General features: G+C 45.6%; 1 protein-coding gene across 2 annotated transcripts in view; it reads right to left on the bottom strand.

The window, feature by feature from the left end:
* ADAMTS19 (ADAM metallopeptidase with thrombospondin type 1 motif 19) overlaps positions 1–24,335 on the bottom strand; it is a 1,141,020-nt gene that overhangs the window by 224,328 nt on the left and 892,357 nt on the right. For both annotated transcript variants that reach the window (XM_069227292.1, XM_069227293.1), the window contains one exon: positions 21,046–21,199. In XM_069227292.1, the coding sequence (XP_069083393.1) occupies positions 21,046–21,199 (154 nt within the window). The remainder of the gene's footprint in view (positions 1–21,045; positions 21,200–24,335) is intronic.

Here is a 24,335-nt window from a genome sequence, read left to right as displayed (position 1 = left end):
AATGTCCATTGTGGTGATTTGTGGGTCATAATGTGATGGGTGTTGTTTTGTTGGGGTAACGGTGTGGGTGTTGGGTCTGCCACTTTTGCACTGACCTTTGTGCTGACGGATTTGTGTATGTGGCTGTATTTTGTCGGATTGGTGTGTGTGTGTCATAATATGGCCAACGGATAATCGCCACTGCAGAAGTATGTTGCTGGCCGTCAGTGTGGCAGTAAGCGGCATTTACCGCCAATGTCATAATGAGGGCCTATATATTTTAAAATTTTCTTGTGTGTAATATCTTTTGTGGTGCATTCATTGTGCCACTGGCATGAGTGTGTTGTGCAAACGCTTTAAACATTGCCTCTGGGGATAAGCCTGACTGCTCTGTGCCAAGCTACTAGGGGGTGAGCACAGGTTATCTTTAGTGTGTAACTGACTTGCCCTAACGAGAGTGGTGGATTTTGCCTGACTTAGGGGCAATGGTAGCCTACTAGAAACACCATTTTAACACATTAGGGGTACCTTAGATGGAGCACCTGCAGTGCTTGGTAGTGTCTACACCCCCAACACGGAAAAGGATGTTTTTTTGGCACACCTGTCCTCGCGGATTGGAAACATTGGCCCTCATTACAACATTGGTGATAAATCCCACTTACCGCTGTGCAGAAGACCGCCAACACACCGCCGCGGCTGTGGAATTCCGACACAGCTATTACAACCCACAGCTCGGAATCCGCCAAAATCTAGACACCCACACAAGTCTGCCACACCAAAGGTCAGTGATAAACTGGCAATAACAAAACCTCCACCGTCAAGCCAACAGGAATACGCCCACACTATCACAACCCACGAATCCACGCGGCGGTTTTTCAACCACGGTAAACCATTGGCGGTACATACAGCTGCGCTCAAAATACACACACATTTACAAAACAAAACCACATTGGACAATTCCAAATACACACACCTGATGCACATACACACACCACTCCCACACACCCAATACAATATAAAACACCGGCCCACATCACCCACAAACCCTTACTACCAAAATGTTGACGAAGGCCAGAGAGACAGCACAGCAAAGACAACACCAGCATACAGAGGCACACAACAACATCACACATACACATCCACGCACAAAACACCACGCACCCCTAAACATCACCCCACACATCACAACACACACCACCTCACACATCACCCACACCACCCAATGGCACTGCAAAGACACCCCAGGTTTTCTGAGGAGGAGCTCAAGGTCATGGTGGAGGAAATCATCCAGGTAGTGCCACAGCTATTCAGTTCACAGGTGCAGCACACCACCATAGCTAGGAAGATTGTGCTATGGCACAGAATCGGGGACAGGGTCAACGCAGTGGGACAGCACCCAAGAACATGGGATGACATCAGGAAGAGGTGGAACGACCTACGGGGGAAGGTGCGTTCCGTGGTCTCAAGATATCACATTGGGGCGGACCCCCACCTCCTCCCCAACAACTAACAACATGGGCGGAGCAGGTCTTGGCTATACTGCATCCTGAGGGCCTTGCAGGCGTAGCAGGAGGAATGGACTCTGGTAAGTCAAATCTTAACTATTACATCCCCCACCCTACCTGCATGCTATCACATACCCCCACCCTCACCCTCACCCCCATCACTCCAACTCCTCACATATGTCCCAATATCACAAACCACACATCCCAACACCAAGCCCTGCATGCAACAACAAAGCATGGACACCCATCACCAATGCATGTCCACTACACATACCTACACAGACCCCTAAACAATTAGCACACAAGGTCCTACACAGGAATGCAAGCACTGGGGTACAGGGTCACCCACCCATTGCACACCATGGCACACACAGATGCAATAATGATGTCTTTACACCCCTGCAGGACCCCTACTCAACGTCACCGGACAGGAGATTCCAGACATGTCCACTCCACCCACAGAGGAGGCCCATAGTGATGGCAGCAGCTCTGTCCAACTGGATCTAGATGACCTCCTGGCCCATCTGGGACTTCAGGACAGTCAGTTCCCCTCACACTGGCACAAGCCACCACAGAGCCTCCCACCTCAGGAAACACCAGCACAGCCCCCACCCAGCGGGCCCATACCTCTGTCCCCAGGACACGTCAAGCAGCGGTGTGTCCACCACTACAGGGAACCCAGGCTAACCCAAAAACCCAAGAACAGCAGGGACCTGGGGGCAGTGGTAGTGGGCACACGGTTCAGGGGACAGAGGCCCAGGAACACAGGGGAACTGGGAGGGCTGCTGTGCGACAGGGGGAGGACAGGCACAGGGAACCCACTCTCCACGAGTCCCTCTCCAACATCATGGGAGCCTACCATCATTCCCAGGAGACGATGGCAACGGTACTGGCCAAGTTTCAGGAGACCCAGCGGCTGCAGGAGGAACAGTATTTGGGGTTCAGGGAGGAACTCAAATCCATCAATACCACCCTGGGCACCATTGCAGGGGTGCTGAAGGAACTCGTGAACACCAGGAGGGACACTGTGGCACAACAATGGGCCCCTGACACTAGCCTGGACGATGAACTCCCCACCACCTCCGCTGGCGCTAGTGGACAGGAGGCACTGCCACAGGACCACGACACCAGCAACCCACCCCCTGCTGATGGAGAACCACCCCGCAAGCGGTCCCTGCGATCCAGGACAAAGACAGAGAACATTGCCAAGACCCCCGCCAACAAATGAGACCACCCTGATTGTTCCTTCTGTCCCACTTTGTCACCCTGTCCATCCTTAAACTGCCCCAGCTCCACTTCCTATGCCCCTTTGGACAATGCACCTGTGAGACTAATAGACGAGACTCTGCCATGGACATTTCTCCACCATCACCCCTGACTATTTTACAACCCCCCCACTATTTAGCACTTAAATAAACACCTTTAAATCACAAAACTATCAGGAGTCAGTCTGTGATTTCACAAATGTGTATTTGCAATAACTGAGGGAAATAGCAATGTCCATTGTATTGTCAACATACCTATTTCGCACAGCTCTAGTCCATGAGGAAACATAGCAGAGGTCACACAGTGGGACCCACATCTGTGAAATCGAAAGGGAAAGTGACAAATCAGGGTCCATACATTGGGTGAAAGTGACAGACAGATGAGAAGTAGAACAAGTGTATCAGATGTAGGAGGCAGTGATGTCTTCTTACCTGTGTCTCACTGGAAGTATTGATGAATCACGGTGTTTCTGTTGTCTATGTCCTCTTCTTCTGCCTTCTTTTCTTCACTGTCCACAGGCTCCACAGCTGCCACAACACCTCCTTCAGGACCATCCTCCTGCAGAAAAGGCACCTGTCGTCGCAAAGCCAAGTTGTGCAGCATACAGCAGGCCACGATGATCTGGCACACCTTCTTTGGTGAGTAGAATAGGGAACCACCTGTCATATGGAGGCACCTGAACCTCACCTTCAGGAGGCCGAAGTTCCTCTCTATAACCCTCCTAGTTTGCCCATGTGCCTCATTGTAGCATTCCTCTGCCCTTGTCCTGGGATTCCTCACTGGGGTCAGTAGCCATGACAGGTTGGGGTAGCCAGAGTCACCTGCAAATGTCAAGGGACAACTGTTAGACTCACACTAACCATTAGGGACAACCCCAGCCCCACACAAATATTCACACTGTATAGGGTCCATGTCCTCACCTAATAGCCACACACAGTGCCTCTGGAGTTGTCCCATCACGTTAGGGATGCTGCTATTCCTCAGAATGTAAGCGTCATGCACTGAGCCAGGAAACTTGGCATTCACATGGGAGATGTACTGGTTGGCCAAACACACTATCTGCACATTCATAGAATGGTAACTCTTCCGGTTTCTGTACACCTCTTCACTCCTGCGGGGGGACCAAGGCCATATGTGTCCAATCAATGGCACCTATGATGTTGGGGATATGTCCCAAAGCATAGAAGTTACCTTTCACTGTAGGCAAATCCTCCACTTCAGGGAAAATGATGTAGCTGCGCATGTGTTTCAGCAGGGAAGAGAACACTCTGGACAACACGTTGGAGAACATAGGCTGGGACATCCCTGATGCTATGGCCACTTTAGTTTGAAAAGACCCACTTGCCAGGAAATGGAGTACTGACAGGACCTGCACGAGAGCGGGGATACCTGTGGGATGGCGGATAGCTGACATCAGGTCTGGCTCCAACTGGGCACACAGTTCATAGATTGTGGCACGGTCAAGTCTGTCGGTGACAATTACATGTCGCTCTTCCATTGTCAATAGGTCCACCAGCGGTCTGTACACCGGAGGATGCTGCCATCTCCTCACCTGCCCCGGCGGATGTGCTCTATGGATGAGAACAGCGAGCAGAGGGACAGCCAACACTGAGGTACGAAAACACAACTTTATTCCACACATTTGTCAATCTGATATGTGCCTGTCTTAGTGTGTATTCCAGGCCTAAATATGTGTGGCACATTTAAAATGAATGCCATATGGCCCCCTGAAATGGTGGCTGCCTGACCTGTAAGGTGGGACAATGGGATATGACGTAACTGCGCAGGCGTTGTACACCGTCGTGGTAGGTGGTTGAAGACCGCGCCGCAATCCTGCATTGGTTAACATTGGACCCTATGGGTCCCAGGAGCCAATGACGATGTACGCCGGCGGTGACAGTACGCACCGCCGCGGACGTGACCGCCATTTTCTCCTTGTTCACTCACTTGATACCTGATCTTTGACTGGAGGCGACCTACACTGCAAGTGCTGCTGTGACCTCAGTCTGGAAGCGACAATGGCTACAGTGTCTGGGGAAAGGGCCCCTGCCTTCACTTCAGAGGAGTTGGACAAACTAGGGGATGGGGCCCTCCCCCAGTACACGCCACTCTACAGTCCTCCAGACAAACAGGTGAGTACACTGTGAGCATGCTGTATGGGCAGTGCTTGTTTGGAGTGGTGTGGATGGGAAATGGGGGGGGATGAGGCATTCATGAAACGACGGTGAGTGTATGTGCGTCAGGGCAAGGGTGGGAACGTGGGCCAATGACAGTGACGGTCCGGACGCTTATATTTTCTCCTTTTCTCCTGTACTATTCCTCTAGGTCAGCGCCCACCAAAAGAAGGATATTTGGCGTGCCATCGCCAAGGAAGTTTGGACCCTGGGGGTCCACCACAGACGGAGCACCCACTGCCATAAAAGATGGGAGGACATTCGCCCCTGGAGCAAGAAGACGGCGGAGGCCCAGCTGGGGATGGCCTCCCAACGTGGGAGGGGTGCCCGTCACACCATGACCCCCCTGATGTTCCGGATGCTGGCGGTGGCGTATCCGGAGTTGGATGGACGCTTGAGGGCATCACAGCAGCCACAAGGGGGTGAGTACACTCTCATTCAGCTGATTCAGCGTGCATGGGAGGTGTCTGGGTGGGGGAGGTGGGCAGTGGGTTACCCTAGGCCAGGGCGAGTTTTGCAGGCAAGGACCCTTTGTGAGGCAGGCTCAGTGGCACCACATCCCCACCAGTGGTAAGAGCCATCTACCCCTAGTCAGGCTCTTGTGACTTCCATGTCTGCAGCAATCGGGCATAGGCCTTGTACCCCATGGCCCTGTGATTAATTAGGGAACTCTAAGTGCATGGCGTAGTAGAGAGGGCTGCTGTGTCTGTAGTGTCCGCCAACGGTAGCGGTATTGCATGCACTGAACATATCTTTCTACTTTCTTCCCCCCCTCCTTTTGTGATCTCCCTGTTCTTGTGTGCTTTAGCGTCATCAGGCGGAGGAGCAGTGCCACTGGAGGAGGAGGGAGCTGCATCCCACATGGCCCTGGAGGGCGAGACAACGGACTCCGAATTCACCAGTGGGATGGAGGACGAGGGTAGCTCCATGGCAGGGACAGGAGCTGAGACCAGTGACACCGACTCCTCCTCTGATGGGAGCTCCCTTGTGGCACCTCTGTGCCCACCGCATCTACAGGTACAGCCGCCACCCCCCCTACCAGCACCGCTCTCCTAGCAGCCCCGCGTCGTGTGTCCCGTGGCCGCTCACCCAGGAGGGTGGGCATCTCCTTCACCCCAGGCACCTCAGCCCCTGCCCCTGTCAGCCCTGCTGCCCTCAGTGAGGAGGCCATTGACCTCCTCAGATCCCTCACTGTTGGGCAGTCGACCATTCTGAATGCCATCCAGGGTGTAGAGAGGCAGTTGCAACAGACAAATGCATACCTGGAGGGCATTCATTCTGGTCAGGCAGCCCAACAGCGAGCTTTTCAGACTCTGGCCTCAGCACTGATGGCAGCCATTGTCCCTGTGTCCAGCCTCCCCCCTCCAACCTCCTCCACCCAGGCCCAATCCCCAGTACCTCAGCCTATCCCAAGCACACCATCAGAACAACATGCACACACCTCAACACACAAGGGTAGCTCTGGTAAACATAAGCACCACACATCCCACAGGCACTAACATAAGCATCATATCCATGCACACATGCCAACATCCACTGCCTCCACTGTGCCCCCCCCCTCCACGTCTCCCTCCTCCCTCCCTGTCACGTCTCCACTCACACCTGCATGCACTACATCTTCAGCCACTATGTCCATCACCAGCACGCCCATCACCACACACCGCTCACGTGCCCTCACCACCCCCACTACCATTCACACATCCCCTGTGTCCTCTCCCAGTGTGTCTGTGAGCCCTCATCCCAAACTATACAAACGCAGTCACACACCCACCCAACAGCCATCCACCTCACGACAGCCTCCTGCCCATGCACCTTCACCCAAAGTCAGCAAACGTACACCTCCTACAACCGCTACCTCTTCCTCCACTCCCAAACCCCTTCCATCTACCCATCCCAGTGTGTCAAAAACTTTTCCTGTCAAACCTTGACCTCTTTCCTACACCTCCCCCACCCCTTCCGTCCCCTAGGGCCTGCCTGTGCAGGTCCCAACCCAGCACCTCAGCCACCACATCACCAGGAACAGTGGTGCCAGCAGTAACCGGCTTCTGGAGTGCGCCAAGCAGCAGGGCAGCCAGTGTGCCAAGGAGCCAGCACAAGGACATTCCCCCACCTCAAAAACTAAAGACGTTGGCCACAGCCTGGAGGGAGAAGGCCAAAACACCTGCCGCCAAGGGCTCTCCCAGGACTACAGTTGTGAGTGGCAAGACAGCTGCGCCACCATCCAAGGTGTGGAAGTGCCAGAGGAAGAAAGGGAAGTCGCAGCCAACCTGTACGGTGGACAAGACCGCCACCGGCACCGCCACATACACCACTGCCACGGGCACCGCTGCCCAGGACACCGCCGCTAGCAGCACGCTCACTGAGCCACCCACCAGCACCGCTGCCCAGGACACCACCGCCAGCAGCAGGCTCACTGAGCCACCCACCAGCACCGCAGCCCAGGACACCGCCGCCAGCAGCACGCTCACCTAGCCACCCACCAGCACCGCCGCCCAGGACACCGCCTACAACAGCACGCTCACTGAGCCACCCACCAGCACCACCGCCCAGGACACCGCCGCCAGCAGCACGCTCACTGAGCCACCCACTAGCACCGCTGCCCAATGAGCGCCGCAAGCACCGCCGACACTGAGGCCGCCACCAGCAGCGCCAGCGGCCACGCCACATCCTGTGCCAGTGGCACCACCGCAGACATGGCTGCCATCCTCAGTGGTCAGTCGTACGTGGCTGGTGGTCAGTTCCAGGGGCCTGGACAGCTTCCATGTTGGCCCACCGTCAGTGGAGAATGGCATCCACTACCTCTGTCCTTGGCAGGATGAAGCACTCTGGGCACAAAGCCCCCTCCAGAACCAGTGGAGACTGTTATCCACTCGAGAGACTGTGGCTTTGCACTCCCCAGGATGCAGCAGTGGGCAACACACCCACTGGAGAGACTTGAGAGACTGTAGCTTTGCACTCCCCAGGATAAAGCAGTGGGCAAACCACCCACTGGAGAGACTTGAGAGACTGTGGCTTTGCACTCCCCAGGATAAACCAGTGGGCATACCACCCACTGTAGAGACTTGAGAGACTGTGGCTTTGCACTCCCCAGGATACCTCAATGGGCATGGAGCCCCCTCGTGGGGTTGGTGTCGTGCACTCATCCGGCTGAGGTGTCCCCCTTCCCTTCCCCCTGAGGTGCCTGTTTTATTTCGATCTGATGCCCCAGCAGTGTTCTCTCCATTTGGATCGGGTATCTTGTGTGGGCCTCACCCATGCATTTTGGGCCCAGTGGTGCACGGACTATGTAGGTGCAGTACATGGACTTGAAGTCTTGGTGTACATATTTGTTAATAGTGTATATATATATTTTTGACTAATGGATTTTTACTCATTACAATCGTTCAAATCATTTCCTTTTGTATTGCGTTCTTCCAGGGAGGGTTCGGGTGTGTAAATGTAATGTTTCAACATGTATTTGTGTGTATGTTGTTGTGGGTGAGGGTGGGGGTGTTGCGTGTGTGTCACTCTCTTTTCCCTCTCCCCTCCCCTGTGTCGTAGGTGCAGTACTCACTGTGGTGGTCGCCGCCGTCGGTTGTGCTCCTGGTAGAGGAGCAGGAAGAGAATAGCAGGTAGAATTTGGAGTTCCGGCTCCATGGCATCCTGGTTCCTCATGGGGTGTGTAGAGGTGAGCGTTTTCCCTTCCAAGTCCTGTTTCCGCTGTGTTTTTGTTCGCATTGAATCCGCCCCGGAAAAGGTGGCGGATGGGCCTCTCATAATGGTGTGAGCTGTACATTGTCTTCCGCCTGTCTGTTGGCGGTGACCGCCATGCTGTTTGTTTGTACCGCCATGGCGGTCGGAGTGTTAAAGTGGCTGTCTATGTTGGCAGTTTCCGCCACGTTCATAATTCCTTTTTTTTTACCGCCGGCCTGTTGGCGGTCTTACCGCCGCTTTATCACCGACCGCCAGGGTTGTAATGAGGGCCATTATCTCTCGGTCATAGGAGGGGACTTTAATGCGATATTAGATGTTAATCTAGACTGCTCCCACCCCCCTCTGCTGAGCGCTGATTCGGTGCGACAGGCCAAGGCCCTGCAGCAATGGGTTGAAGGGTGGACCCTGTTGGATGTATGGTGCAGTCTTAATGATGGCATGCTCGAATACCCATTATATTCCACTCCACATGTGCTGAATGCACAACTCAATAGAATCCTTTGCACTACCTCTCTCCAGGCCAATGTCACCCATACAAACACCTAGGAAAAAAACTGTTGGATCACAACCCATTGGAAATCACACTATTGTGGGACCGAGTGCCAGCTCCCTTACCCACCTGGTGCTTGCAGCCTCAGCTCCCTGAAAAAGCGATGTTTTGAGAGCCCATAGCCAATATGATTGTTACAGATTTTGCAGAAAACTCTCACACGGCCCCCTCTCTGTTAGTAGAGTGGGAAGCGTTCTATGTAGTGGTGCAAGGGGCATCCATAAATTGTGGGTAGTTGTGGGAGCCTGCTAAACAGTCCTCTGTGATCTTACACTTGTCGAGAACAGTCTAGGCCCCCTAGAGAAGGCTGCAGAAGAAGATGACGTACATGCTCCAAAATTCAAAGAATCCAGGATTAAATATGCTGAGCTCCTTGAGTGCCTGCACATTATCGATTACAGGGCCTATGTGCAGAAGACCAACACCATGGCTGACAATTTGAGTTCATTATTAATTTGCATGATTAGGCCAATTCCCCTGCCCATACCTATACTTATAATATAATAATCATGCCTCAACACACCCATGTTATTACCCAATTGGAGATTAGTGCAGCGTTCCATGACTTTTACCCAAACCTATACAATGCCACCCACTGACCCAACCACCATACACTCTTTTCTGGAATGCCCAAAGTATCCGCTATGGATAGGGAGGCCTTGGGTTCCCCCCTAACTCCTGGGAAATCCTATTGGGCCCTTAAAGAACTCTCAAGTATAAAACATACTGCTCTACTGGCCTTCCTTTTAGGCCACCTTTGCTAAACGATTGGTCCCATAACTGGAACAGCTTTATTAATCCTCCCTGGAAGAAGGGATGCAACTTCTCACTACTAGGCAAGCATTTGTTACCTCTCTTTTATAGACCTGAATCATTACTCAACACCAAATACAAAATCCTAAACAAGGCGCTGCCGCGCCCACTGCTCCTCCTACTCTCTTACACATGGATCAGTGCAGCTTTGTTCCATGCTGCAACACCTAATGCAACATACGCTGCTTCCATCAGATCATGGACGGCGTGGTCACTACCTGACAGCCGATTGCCTTTCTTTAGATTTTCGGCAGGTCTTTGAAACCTTAGTTTGGGACTTTATGTTTGCCACTCTCAAGCATTTAGATATTCACCCCACCTACATATGCTGGGTATGCTTACTATATACCTCTACTACTGCAAGGGTTCAGACAGGTCCACATATTTCCTCTTCATACCCGGTATTTCACAGCACTAGACAAGGCTGTCACCATTACTTTTTGTTTTAGGGCTAGAAAACTTTGTCCAAGAAATTCAGCAGGGAGCCCAGGGTTGGAGGATCCACATATGTCCCATGACTCACGCAATATTGTTGTATGTCCATGATAATATAGTGTATAGAAAAGATCTCTCAGCAAATCTGGCTGAGATGTTTTGATAGTTCTCTATGTTTGGGGAACTCTCAGACCTCCGCCTTAATACTGATAACTCCTACATTTTTTTAGTTGATGCCACTTATGATAGGCCTTTTCTACTTTTTGGCAAGGTGCACATTCGAGTAGCACCCCAGACTTTCAGTTTTTTAAGGATACAGATATATAACAAGATACTGGATTTATTGAAAGATAATTATGCACCCTGACTGCTTTACCACTTTATAAATGGATCTTTGCTTATGCCAGCTCAGATTCTTAAATTATTAAACACTTTATGGATTGATTTTGTGTAGGGAAGTTGACAGTGTAGGTTTAGCCTGTCCAAACTACAGTTGCCACCCAACAAAGGAGAGTTTGGGGCCCCAAATGTTTATATTCTACTACTTGGCAGGACAACTGTAATGTAATGGCTCTCCTACTGGCTGGCTGGCCATATCCTCACAGAGATGTGTTACACAAAAACCATGCTCAACCTGGGCACACTGCACATCCCCCATCTTACCCTCTTCTGGTCTCCTTCTGCCGCATGTAGCCCTTGCATACTGGAGGATGGCCCTGCATTACACTCCCTCCTGGGTGCCTTATGACCAAAACAATCCCATGCATGGTCTCCCTACTCCTTAAGTTTTTCTCACAGTGAGGAGGCTGCATCCCTGGGAGTGTGGAGGAGTCACAACGTTTGGAGTACTTTTTGAAGAGGCACTATCCTGCCTCACTTAGACTTTGCATATACTCAAGGTCTGCCAATCTGCCCAAAAATCTTTTCTGAACACATGACAGCATTACAAGTTATGTTTGTCAACACTGGGCACCGAGTGGTGCCGAACTAGCCACTCACGAATACATACAGGCGATACTTATGGTGGGTCACAGCAGCTGCCTGATTAGTTGGGTATACTGTGGGCTCAGTTCACACCTGATGGTTTCCTTAACTTCCTTACAGACCAAATGGGAAATGGACCTCATCCGAGAACTCCATGATAAGGAATGGGGCTTCCTTTTCGAATACCCCAAAAAAATCACCCACAAATCCTGCTACAAAATTATTCAGTTTTCCATCTTGTGTCATACCTGACTCACACCGCACAAACTCCACCTGTGTTCCCTGCATGTCTCCACTGTCACGCTCCAGATGCTGCTCTCCTCCGTATGTTATGGGCTTATCTCTCACTATCCAAATGCTGGGCAATTATAACAGGGTTGCATTATTGAAACTGGCTGAGCTGGATCACTGCCAAAAGGTGGAACAATGTATTCTAGGGTTATATCCAGGCCCTAGGAGCTCTAGAGTATTGACACACTTTATAGATTTAGCACTTTCACTGGCTAAACAACACATGACTAGTTGCTGGAAGTTCTCAGTGGTTTCCTTGGTATCCTGGTGGTGGGATGAGGTGGAGCAATGGGGGTTGGCAGAAACTGACACCCTGCATAGTAAGGAGTACTGAGGCTTGCGGAAATGACCAATAGCATTGGTGTGGGACACACTGTTAGAAATCTTCAAAGCTCAGGAGTCTGCTGATGACTGAATTTTATTACCTAGAGCATTTTGTAGTGGGTTGCCCTGTCCTTCCTAGAATAGTACCACTGCTTCATCCTGCACTATCCCCTGTACTGCTCTGTGCCTCCTTGTTATGCTCCTATACGAGAATTCATTGCACAGACCTGTACTTATGACACACTCAGCTATCCTTCCCAGGATCCGGTGGGCTCAAAGCTCCCATTAGCCGCACCTTCATATCACTATTATGTCCCATTTGCATGACATAGATGAATGAATTAATACAGTGACAATGATAGATTTGTGGAAGGGGAAGGACAAAGATGTTTGCCTTAGTTTGAAGTTTGCATCAAATGAAATTCAATAACTTTATGTATAATGGACTCGACTTCCTTCACAATTTCATTCACTTATATTGCAACTATGGACCACATCTGCTTTCACCACCAAAGTGGCTGTGAAAGATGTTGTGCTCTGCTAATCATTACCATATGGTGGTGCATGTGTTTATGTAGAAAATGCAATAAAGTTTGTGCTAAAAAAACACAGGGCCTCTGGACCCAACTGCCATGCCAAGCATCCATTTATTTGGGGGTGTCACACCTCAGCATTCCCCCTGAAGCTATACCCTTGGGTAGCAGAGGGATTAACTCTTCTGGGAATCTGCCATGTCGCCTAATATCCAGAATGGATACTGCTCAAGTGAAGGATGACAGGGTCCTTTTGCATTTTCTTGGTGGAAAGACGCCTATACGAGTATGCTCAGCCTTACATTAGATGCCTTCTCAATAGATTTTCATTGAATTCCAGGTGGATAGTTTATTACTGCCCTAGCTTTTTCTCTGCTATTTTGTATCCCTTTGAGGAAAATACATTCTGTGATGTGCAACATTTCATGCTCATATTTCTCTTGTTTGGATTCCTGCAGTCCGCTTGATACTTCATCTATGACAACCTGGGAATCTATTATTCCCGAGGTTATTAACTGCAGAACATTAATGGTTATAACGATTGTGTTTCTTCTGTATTGAACCAGGACATTATGTAAATTTACCAATTTGGATTACAGCGGCTGTGCTCTCTATGGTGCAGAATTTCCTCAACCTGCTGGTAAAGGTATGAAAAATGTGCCGATAACCTTCAGTCACTTGGAGTTGCTGCATAACATGGGTACTGAGCAAGAGGGAGGTACACAATCTCTCATGAAATTCATGGAATTTCCAACCTCAAGTAACATTTCCAACTTTACATTTCAGTTCCGACTCCCTATGCCTTGTCTACATTTTTGCTTTTGGACATCCTTCATCCTTCCTATGACTTGCAGCATACTCCGGCCCTTAACACCAACACTTAAGATCCTCATTACCAGGGTTCTTATGTTTTGGGTTGGATGTGCATCCTCCTTGGTTCCTGCATAGGATGCAGTTTAGTCATTACAGGTAGATGGCCTGATTTAGTGTTTGGTGAACATGTTACTCCGTCACTAACGTGAAGGATATCCCGTCCACCTTGTTACAATCTACGTAGGTTTTAATGGGATCCTAATATAGTGAGCAGGATATCTGTCACATTTGGGATGGAGTAACCCCCTCCGTCAAACTCTAAATCAGGTCCAAGGTCTCCAACCGATGGCTGAAAAGGAGCTAGTCAACAATAGACAGTGGATAAATGGGGTGAACGCAAACACAATTGAAATACATTATAAGCAAAAGGTCGATTTGACAGCTTTGCTGACAAATTCAATATGCCTTGCCAGTGACAGCTATTGGCCTACTCATTGTGTATTTTTTCCCCAGACACGCACAAGGGCCAACTTGTAATGGTTTTGTTTAGTTGTAGAAAAAGTAATTGAAATGGGTGCATGTGAGGCAGCTGCCTTGAAATGGTTAACAAAATGTTGAATGCAGTAATTTTGCACCACTCGTAATCTGATATTAAGTGTAAAGGGGTTATTGGATTTGGCCCTGAATTTAGAATGAGGTCTTTGTTGCCACCAGCTATAATTTTCTTCCCCTCCTTCATTCTGTTCCTTTTACTCTGGCTATTGCACATGTATAATGTGCTCTTAGGGCGTGGCCCTATGTTTACATCAGCTAACTGTGGCCATTAACAATAACTAATAGTTTACAGACATTTTTATTGAAAAAGCCAAATGGTAACTATTGTTCCATAAAGCACAGTGTAGAAAATAGGACAACTTTGATGAATGGAACAGAGTATAAAAGTCTAGATAAATAATTATGAGATTCTAATGGTGTTTTTTATCATGAATTTTCACAAGTGTAATAGAAATCAATGAGAGTACGCATTATTAAGAAAAATTAAGCTATTCATGCAAAGCGTGGTGTTTCTGTACCTCATTTGTCTTTTCAGGAGAGAGAGCAGAATGTTCAATAATAAATCACATGAGAAATTGGGAGGATAATGAATTATGGTTGGAGCAAAAAAATGGGGAAGATATTTTGATACAAGCCACCTCATTATACTTTTTTTGATAATTTTTAGGCAAATAATTCCTTGGTGGACCTGAAGGAATTAGCGCTGGACAAAAGACCTGAGTTCAGCGCTTTTGCACTGCTTGTAATCTGATATTTGGTGAAAGGCGTAACTCATTTGTGCCTGAATTCAGAATGAAGAGCTCGGTAGCCAAGAGCCATCATTTCGTTTCCTGCATTCCTTTTGTTTCTCGGACGGTAGCTAGTGCACATGTACAGTGCCCTATTGCACTGTGGATCCTTGTTTAGTGGGATTAATTATGGTTGTTAAATAGGAGTAGTAGTTTACAGATATTTAGTGTATGCAAAAGGTGAGTTTGACAGTCGCCCAATCTGTGATCTCACCTTATATGTTCTTTAGGTCTGCCTGTTTATATTGCATAAATAATTTGGACTAGGCAGACACTTGTGTACAGTTTAATGTTCAGCAGTGGATTTTCAGTTTTCAGTACTATTAACTTTGTTGACATAATTCTCCTACCAGCAACCGCTGTTGCCCTTTTCCTGGAAGTAGCCAGTCTGCGAGAACATTTTTGATTGTAAGTTTTATATGAAAAACAAATATAGTATTCACAATAGAGTTGATTTTTCGTCACCACTTTGTAACAAGAGGACACTAGGTAAACATCTGAGAATGCTGTAAGTTTCCAATCATTTTTGGTTTTGAGAAATAGGTGAAGATTTTCATTAATAAGATTCAAATACATTTTGGAACTCAAAGTGTCTTTGTTGTGAATTTTGTTTTAAACTAGAAATCATGATTGCAGGCCTTATGTGTTACCCAAACATATATTCACTGATTTCACTGAAAAAAACCTTAAGGTTGCAGAGAATTGAAAAGGAAAATTAGAAGTATGCTTTTGCTCTCTATCAACAGATGGGTTTATACTTAAAAACAACTGATAAAGTAACTCACATTGTGAGAAAGTGGATTATTATTTGTGGTGAATGGGAGTCCACTAGAAGTCATAAATATACTATCTAAGTTTCGTAGGGAGCACGAAACAAATACTCTTCGAATGATCATTGATTGTATTACCGACTAGAAAGGTTTTCCACCATATATACCAAAAGAAATTAATTTGCATTCATAAACATTAGCTAGGAACTAAGGGCCAGATGTAGCAACGTTTTTTACCCATTCTGTGTCTATGGGAAAAGGTGTTTGTACATATGGCCCTAAGGTACTCCCAGCTCAAAAGGTTTCCCAAAGTATGCATCAGAGTATTCATATGACATTTTCAAAGTGTCATATAAAAAGGTCAAGCAAAATTACATATAACAACAGATGCAAAATTCCTAATGCACATACTATAAATAATCGTTCAGTTTCATACACAAATTTCAAAAGGACATTCCTTAAACCATCGGTAAACTCCACAAAGATTACTAGGGACATCAATGGACTCCAGTTGCAGTTGATGGATTTCAAAGTTAGATTCAGCCCAGTGTAAGGCTTGTGTTTGCATAAGAGAGCCTTTTATCACCCCAAAGAAAACATGCTCTGGTGTCATTGAAAGTGCCTTCCAAGGTGGAGAATATAGGTATCAGGGCAAATGGCAAGGGAATGAAATGTTACGGTTTTTCAAGAGATGCTCCACATCCTAAAGTTCAGGTGGATTCTCTTGATTCCTATATTTTGCAGGAACTTGCTTCCCAGGTACACATGCAGTTTGTCCAGTGGCAAATAAACATGACTTATCTTGGGAAGCAAACTCCACTTCTCCTGGGGTGAGATTCCACTCTTACCAGATACAAAATCATTAAGTGGCATCTCATGAGGGCTAGTATGTTTTTAATTTGAGCTCACATTCTCTCTGAGATCCGAGTTAGGCCTTTTATGATGCAATGAAGGCGAACATTCACACTCATTCATGTCTCTTCTCCTATTGTTCCTGCAGCTCTTTTTACTGCATGGACATAGATCTCTACGTTGGTCTATTGGCAGAGTATTTAGGGAACATCCAACCTAACTTTCCTTTTGCATTTTGTCATTTTGCATTGGATTAGTATTCTCTTTGTGGAAACATTTTTTTCTGTCATGGTAAATCACATGACGAGGATATTACAAACAGATCTTCTGCTTCTCATTGTGTTCTTAGCTGGGTACATATTGTACCCCCTAGACCTGCCAAATAAGGAGAAAATAAGGTTGCAATGACCCCTGATTCACCAGGACTCAATGACTGTGTGCCAAACCTGCTCAAGCACCAGACGAGACTAAGTGAGCCATCGCAATCCAGTGTGAACCCCACATAACTGTATCTCCCTCTGTTGTGAAGCGAACAGCTACTATAGAAACTCTGCTCCCTACAAAAAGATAGCGAGGACCACCACCTTTTTACAATGCAAAGACAAGTCCAGGACACACCACTAATAGGAAATAGCCATAACTGAAACAGGAAAGGTGATCTCCTAGATTAGTCTCAAGAGATGACTCATCATCCCACACAATTTGCCAGCTTACATATGAATTACAGCACAGGGATGTGTGAAATTTTGTAAACCAAACATTGGTGACATTAAGGTAAGATTTTGTGAAATTTATCAAAGCTATACTTTCTGAGGAAAATGTGGATTGTCTCTATCTTACCCCAGACCACACACTTCGCCTAAAACGCTGTTGGAGTATATTGGCAGAAGACTGATGCAATCAGAAAATGTGTCTTGGTGAGACATTTTAGGTATGACCCAGGTGCCCCCCGGTTGCATGCTAACGTAAGAAAACGGCTTGTGCAATGTCAAATAAATAAATATATATATATATATATATATATATATATATATATATATAAAACAACACAACATTTGTGAAATTCACAAACATCGATGGACTATATAAAATTTAGCCCAGGCAGGTGGAAAAAGTTCTCACAGTGCAGTGTACTCTCCACCTTGCAGGGCCTTTGAAGGCTTTGGCATACCTCATGTATTGCTGCAAGCAAGCTACATTTGTTGATTTACTGGTATGTTATTCTCCAAACCAAATACCAAACCAGTGAAATAATATCAGTCTTGCGTGAACCTTTCCACGAGGCTAGAATGATGGGAAGTCTGACCTTGTACTAGACAGTCAAAACAAGTGGAACATGACATGTTATGGCACCCTCCTTTTGGAAGTGACAGTCTTTTTTAAAAGCAAACTTTGCTGTCATGGTGTAGCAAATAAAGGTCCTTTCATCAAGTTGATTCAATCCAGAGAGTGATAAAGTAATGGTCTCAAAGGAGATAATGAGTATTATTTATTAATCATCAGGTAACAGTAGAACCTTACCCGGAGTATCTTTGTTGTCAATCTTTGTATTTAAAAGTTACCATAAAATATACCCTTTGATTCAGGATGTCGAATGATGTGTGCTATTCCTCTGATAATTTGTAGTAGATGTACATTTTTACATAACTCACTCTGTGAGAGATAATTTTTATTGTAAATTCATAAAAGTAATTATTTTTTCATTATGAGACATTATTTATTTTATCGAAATTATATTTTGATTGTTTCCTATTTTCCAAAGAAGAAAATTTATTTGTGAGGTAATGTTGGGGTTACTACAGGTAGATGAGTTTGTCTCTTTGACTTAGAGGCGGGCTAAATGCCCACACTTGTAAGTGAATCACAGAAATGTCATCCGATTTCTCACATGTGATGGAATTGGGGTTGATCTGATCCTTCAAGGACTAAAATTTAAAATAAAAAGCCTAGTTGCTTTTTGATGTTATTTGTGGGGTAGGGCAGTGAACTTATTTTAGTGTCTACTCCATTAGAGTAAATATATATCACCTAGGCCTTTGTCACTGCCCTACGAAGTATGATCCACATCAAGGAAGTTTGTGTGCAGTGTCTGGGCTGTGCCTAGGGACTTGACTAACTGCCTGGCTGGCAGACACAACACATAAGCTTCCCCAAAGACCACAATCAGGGACCAGGCATTGTAAATAACTTAATGTAATTGCCTTTAATCTAATTACAGTGACTGACCTTCTTCTTCCTTGTATTCCTCAAAGCCTGGAATGAGGAATTCTTCTTTTGCAGGACCTTTTCCCTGTACTACTGCTTTTTTTCAATCCTGGGCAGGCATATGCAATACAGACGTGGTCAAATCCTACAATTTTTATTCTTGTTTTTGAAGACTTGTTTGGCAAACCTCATCCATTCTACACCAATATACTGAGACTTAAATTGCTCCCGAAAGCAAAGAATGACAACAGAAATTTCTTTATCACTTTTTTTCAATATGATTATTCATGGTTGTGAGAAAATGCCCCTTTTTGCACTGACACCCCCACCATTCTCCTAGATGTTATTGCTGGTTTTGGACTCTGCACACTGGGACCTGGCTGCCCAGGGTCCTGTCTATTTGCTCTGACCCGTAAAAACGTGTTGAATTGGTATACACCTAATTGTCCATATTTAACATAGTGATGGGTCTCGTGTACATGGTACAAAGTGTAGGCAGGGCCTGTAAGTCAAATGTAGCCTGTAGACTGCAGCACTCATTGTGTCACCCACAATGGTGACAGTGCAAACATGACTACAGTCCTAGCATTGTAGCCTGACTGTGCAGTTTTAAAATGCAAATTCAACCCGTCAAAAGTATCCCTTTTGACAGACAGGCCTAAACCTTCCTTTTGACTATTATTACATTTGGTATCTGCACACAGGCTCTGCACAAAGAGAGAAGTATTTCATCATTTTGGATTTGGGCAGAGAGGGGCACTGTCGGATTGTGTACAGTAGGACACACAAAAACTGCTGCAAAAGTAGGTAGGGTTACCCCTGGGAATGTTTTCCTTATTGGTTAAGGAGGAGCCAGGAGTCTCCTTCACCCATACACTAGTGCTAGGCATAAATGTGGCACCTTGGGTACCTAATTTCAAACACTACCGGACTTGTGGAAGACAGAAGGACTGCACCTGTTTTTGTGATCTGTGAGGAGACCTGAAAAGCTGGACCTGCTCTCACTTGCACCCCAGACAAAGAAGTGGACACCAAGAGTCTATTGACTGACCTCCCATGAAGCTACAGAGCTACAGAAACCTACAAAAAGCCCCTTTCCTGGAGAGCCCAGCTGACTAGTTTAACCTGTATATTCCTTGGACTCTGCTGTGGCTTCTGCCAAAGTTAGTCTTGATCATCCAAGTGCTGTTTCTGAGGTCCTCAGACCCTTGGTGGTGTCAAAGTTTACTCCTCCTAATATCTTGAAAAAGCTGGGACTTAGAAACGTTTTGGCTTCAATGACCTCCAGAGAACTAAAACAAACTTGCTAAGTCAATCTAACAAAGGTGTGTTGTAGCTGGGCCAAGATTTAGGTTGCTCTTGGTTTTGCAGCAGCCTTGCCCTACTAAAAAATCTGAGCTCCAAAAAAGGAGATTATGTCAAACATAGGAATCTTCACCAGACAAAGGCACCAAGAATTTCTGGCAGAAAACGGACCTTACATTGGTGCAAACTTTGAATATCTCCCATTCTGAGCTTTCCTGTCACAATTCAACGGCCTCACTGGCATCTCATCCAATGACTGTCTGGTCCTGTAGAGCCCTTCTTGGCCACAACCTGCTGACTTGTCCCACCAAGGATTTTTGACTTCCACTTCATCAAGCTCCATCACGAATAGCCTCAAATAGTACCTAGCTGTGGGATTTTTACTGTGTTGTGTTTACAAGTTTTTAACTTTTTTGATAATTCTAAATCCTTTACTCATTTTTAAGTTACCCAGTCTCATGGTAATATGACAAATATGACAATATGCATGTTAGTGGACCTAATTCGTGCACAAGAGTGACGATTACCCATACCTCATATCAAAATTAGCATTTTAAATGACGGTCCAAGAGCAACACCTTTTGCATTATGTAGGTTCAAGATGATAGGCATGTTTTAGGTTTGGCTGAAAGAATGGAAGTAGGATGAGGTTGAAACAGTGGCATAATGCAAAGTGATTGGTCTCCCCTGCAGAATGTGATGAGTGACCCCGAGAATCCAATATCTCACTGATATTTATTGACAGTGGCAAGAATTGGGGATATCCAAATGACTGCAGGGTGCTGAAGGGGTGGGTCCCACCTGAACACTTGAAGCTTTTCAAGCTCTCCTGACAGCTGCAAAATATTCATTCCACAGTTTTCAGTTTATTAGGCTTTTAGAATTAGAAAGTGCTCTATCATTTCTTGGTTCCTTGGTCAGACCAAAGGTAATTAGAGAAAATTCGATGTGCTGAAGAATTGAAAGAGTCAATGAGAGTCTACTCCTTTGTATTCAACCATCCCATGAGTTCAGAAAGTGAGAAAAATCAGTCCCCCCCACACACACACTCATAAGATATTATCTCCTATGCTCTTTCAATGGTAGGTCCTTTCTCAAGCCTGGATGCTGTGACAGGCATTCACATAATAAACTAGATAACACATGAATAAATAATAAATAATATGCTAACACTGATTAAATCATATCTATGCTGAAAAGCATAATTTACCTCCTCCACAAACAGCATCACAGTCTTCCCAACCAGAATGTGTCCACATAAAAAGGGGCTCATTTCCTTTGGGGCTCTGATCATTCGGAACAGGATCCGATGGAAGTGTATATTCGTAGTGGAGACTATAATTCTGGTCATGGAAAAGAAGCACCTAAAAAACACACATATTTGTGTTGGTGTACAGATGAATCACATGACTGGTGGTTATGATGACGAAGCAGAACATTCCCAGAGTCAAATATTTGCCCAAGCTTTACATTTAAACTTTCTTTAGACATACTTGGATGCAGGGCCGATGAGAGCAGAATGGCCAGCATAAATGTCAGGAGAATGACTATCATCTTCAGCAGCTTTACAAGTGATGGTGAATAGAAAGTGAGCGAGAATGCAGTGTTTGACAAATAAAGAGGGAAAGTTGGCTTGAGAATGAGATGAAGTATAAAGAGATGAAGTTGAGAAGTAAAATGTAAGCAAATGTGATGGAAGAGAAGTGCAGATTTTGCAACGCATTCCATGAAGACGAACATTAGAGGAACATATCCTCTACTCTCTTACTTGTCCTGCCTGCATTCAAATAGTTAAGCTTTTCTTAAGCAGGATCCCTTGCCATACAGAAGCCAGAACCAGCAAAGGAGAGCCTGAGCTGACACTTCAGCCTGTCTACTGATGGTATTATTTAGGACTGGCCCGTCTTTGTTATGTCATAAGCATTAACATAATTTAACTTTGTGCCAATGGTCAGACAAACAAATTAATCGCAGATACCAGATGTGAAACTCCATAGGGCATAAGGCTGTCTCCAATAAAGGAGCTTCGATAGAGGTTATTAATCTGAATTTCAAATTGGAACAGTCTATATCATAGCAGGAAATTTAAGTAATCAATCAAATACATTGACATTTATTTACAAGTGCACAAATTTGGGACTTGAGTGACCCTGTGCGTTTTTTCTATTTATATTTGTACATTACATTTTGTTCATGCTAGGGCAAAATATTCAGTTGAAGGTTTGTTGTCCATTCACCTTATGCTACGCTAGTTATGATTCTGGTGCTCACTTCCTGCACAGGGACCTACCAAACCATAACTACTAACATTGTAGAAAATTTAGAAACAATTGTTAGGTTATGTTTAGGGTTAAGAATTCTCAGTCTTCACAACTCTCCACTTATATTTAGTGGAACACAGGTTTCAAGTGAAAAAATATGAGAATATCCCACAGCTGCATCCAACATAAATCCTCAAATCCAGCCATTTTATGTTCCTGCAGACTAAATTTACATGGGTTAAACATGAAGTAAAATATTTTGCATAAAAGGCTCTAATTCCATCAAAACTATCAGACCTTCAGGCATATTACTCGTGTAAGCTCTAAGGGCCAGATGTACTAAACTTTTTGCATGTCGCAAACAGCAAATTTTGCTGTTTGCGACGTGCAAAAAGCACATTGCGATTCCCAAACCCCACTTTGCGATTCGGTAACCTGGTTACCGAATCGCAAAACGGGATTACGAGCCGCAATTAGGAAGGGGTGTTCCCTTCCTAATTGCGAGTCGCAGCGCGATGTTGTATTGTTTTGTGACTGCGATACAATCGCAGTTAGCACCCATTCAAATGGATTCTAACCCATTCGCAAAAGGGAAGGGGTCCCCATGGGACCCCTTCCCCTTTGTGAATGGCATTAAAAACATTTTTCCAGAGCAGGCAGTGGTCCTATGGACCACTGCCTGCTCTGAAAAAATTAAACAAAAATGTTTCATTTTTTAGTTTTGTAATGCATCTTGTTTTCCTTTAAGGAAAACAGGCTGCATTACAAAAAAAAAAACTGCTTTATTTAAAAACAAGTCACAGACATGGTGGCCTGCTGTCTCCAGCAGGCCACCATCCATGTGAGTGCCGCGAGTCTCAATGGGGTCGCAAATTACGACCCACCTCATGAATATACATGAGGTGGGCCTTTGCGACCCCCTTGCGAGTCACAGATGGTGTCAGGGACACCTTCCTACATTCCGATTTGCGACTCGCAAATTGCGAGTCGCTCTGACTCGCAATTTGCAAGTCACAAATCGGAACCTACCTACATCTGGCCCTAATTGAATTACAGTTAATGCAAGAAGCTATAAATCTTCAAGCAATCAGCGCATGCATAAACTCTAATTGGATTATCCCCCACACTCAAACAGGGATTAGGCACATCAGTAGGCCAGTCATATTCTTAAATTAAGATGGTGCATCTAAAAATTCTATCTTTACCCCTAAACCTAAGCATTTACATCCACAGGCCCTCTGTAAGAACAGGGAGGTGAACGCCTAGCCATCAAACCTTCAATAAATCTTTACTTAGCACAACTCCCAAAAAACTGTAAATTGACAATGTTATAACAGACCATACAAGTGAAAAAAGTAATCATACACAACAGCATCAAAATGCACGTAGTAGTGTTCCCTAAATAGTATAGTAGGCACAGTATTTTTTCTGTTTTGGTGAAACTGGAGGATTTTTCCTGAAAGGCATACAATTAAACACAACTCTCTAAATCATACAACATGAACCGAAATGGACGTGCCAATACTTGACATGGGATAACATAAAATCTTTTGAGGACTATTATGTTTCCAGTGCTTAACTGTAAAAACAATAAGCCCCTGGGTCAAATTTGTCTATGAATCCCACCAGCGCCACTGCTCAATGTCAGGGTGGTGGAATACCAAGGTTGTTTGGTCTTCATTTCATGCCTCCTTTAACTAGCATTATTCTCCTCCTACTCTACATCGCACTTTTGTTGACTCCTTTCGATCGCTGATTTATCACTTATCTTTCTCTTCCTCCTTCTTTCCACCTTTGCCGCTTTTCTCCTCCTTGTTCTGTGTCAAAGTCTAGTGAATAGAAATGAATCCTTTACTAAATCATTTACATGAGGCCCAACATGTTAATGCTAACTAGTGGTTAGTGAGGTGTTACTCTCATATTCATGAATGCTCATTGACTTTTCAGTTTGATGATTCAATGTATTCAATTTCTCTTGCTCAGATTCTATTGCTATGGTTTTGGGTATTCTCTATTGAAATAATAATTCTCATTGTGTTGATTAAGCTTAGGTTCATTTGTCAACTCAATCAGCCTTTATTGTTTCTTTACATGTATGAATGGAGTTTGAGAATAATATTTGTGACTTTAGCATTGTTAATATAGGGAAATAAACATTGTTACTTCTTAATAAACATATGTGGTTGTTAATGGTTGCATTGATCATGGCGTGTCTTCATTGGTTTTATAATGATGTATA

This window comes from Pleurodeles waltl, chromosome 1_1 (genome assembly GCF_031143425.1).
Source record: "Pleurodeles waltl isolate 20211129_DDA chromosome 1_1, aPleWal1.hap1.20221129, whole genome shotgun sequence".
Lineage (NCBI taxonomy): Eukaryota > Metazoa > Chordata > Amphibia > Caudata > Salamandridae > Pleurodeles > Pleurodeles waltl.
This window is presented reverse-complemented; position numbering and strand designations above follow the sequence as displayed.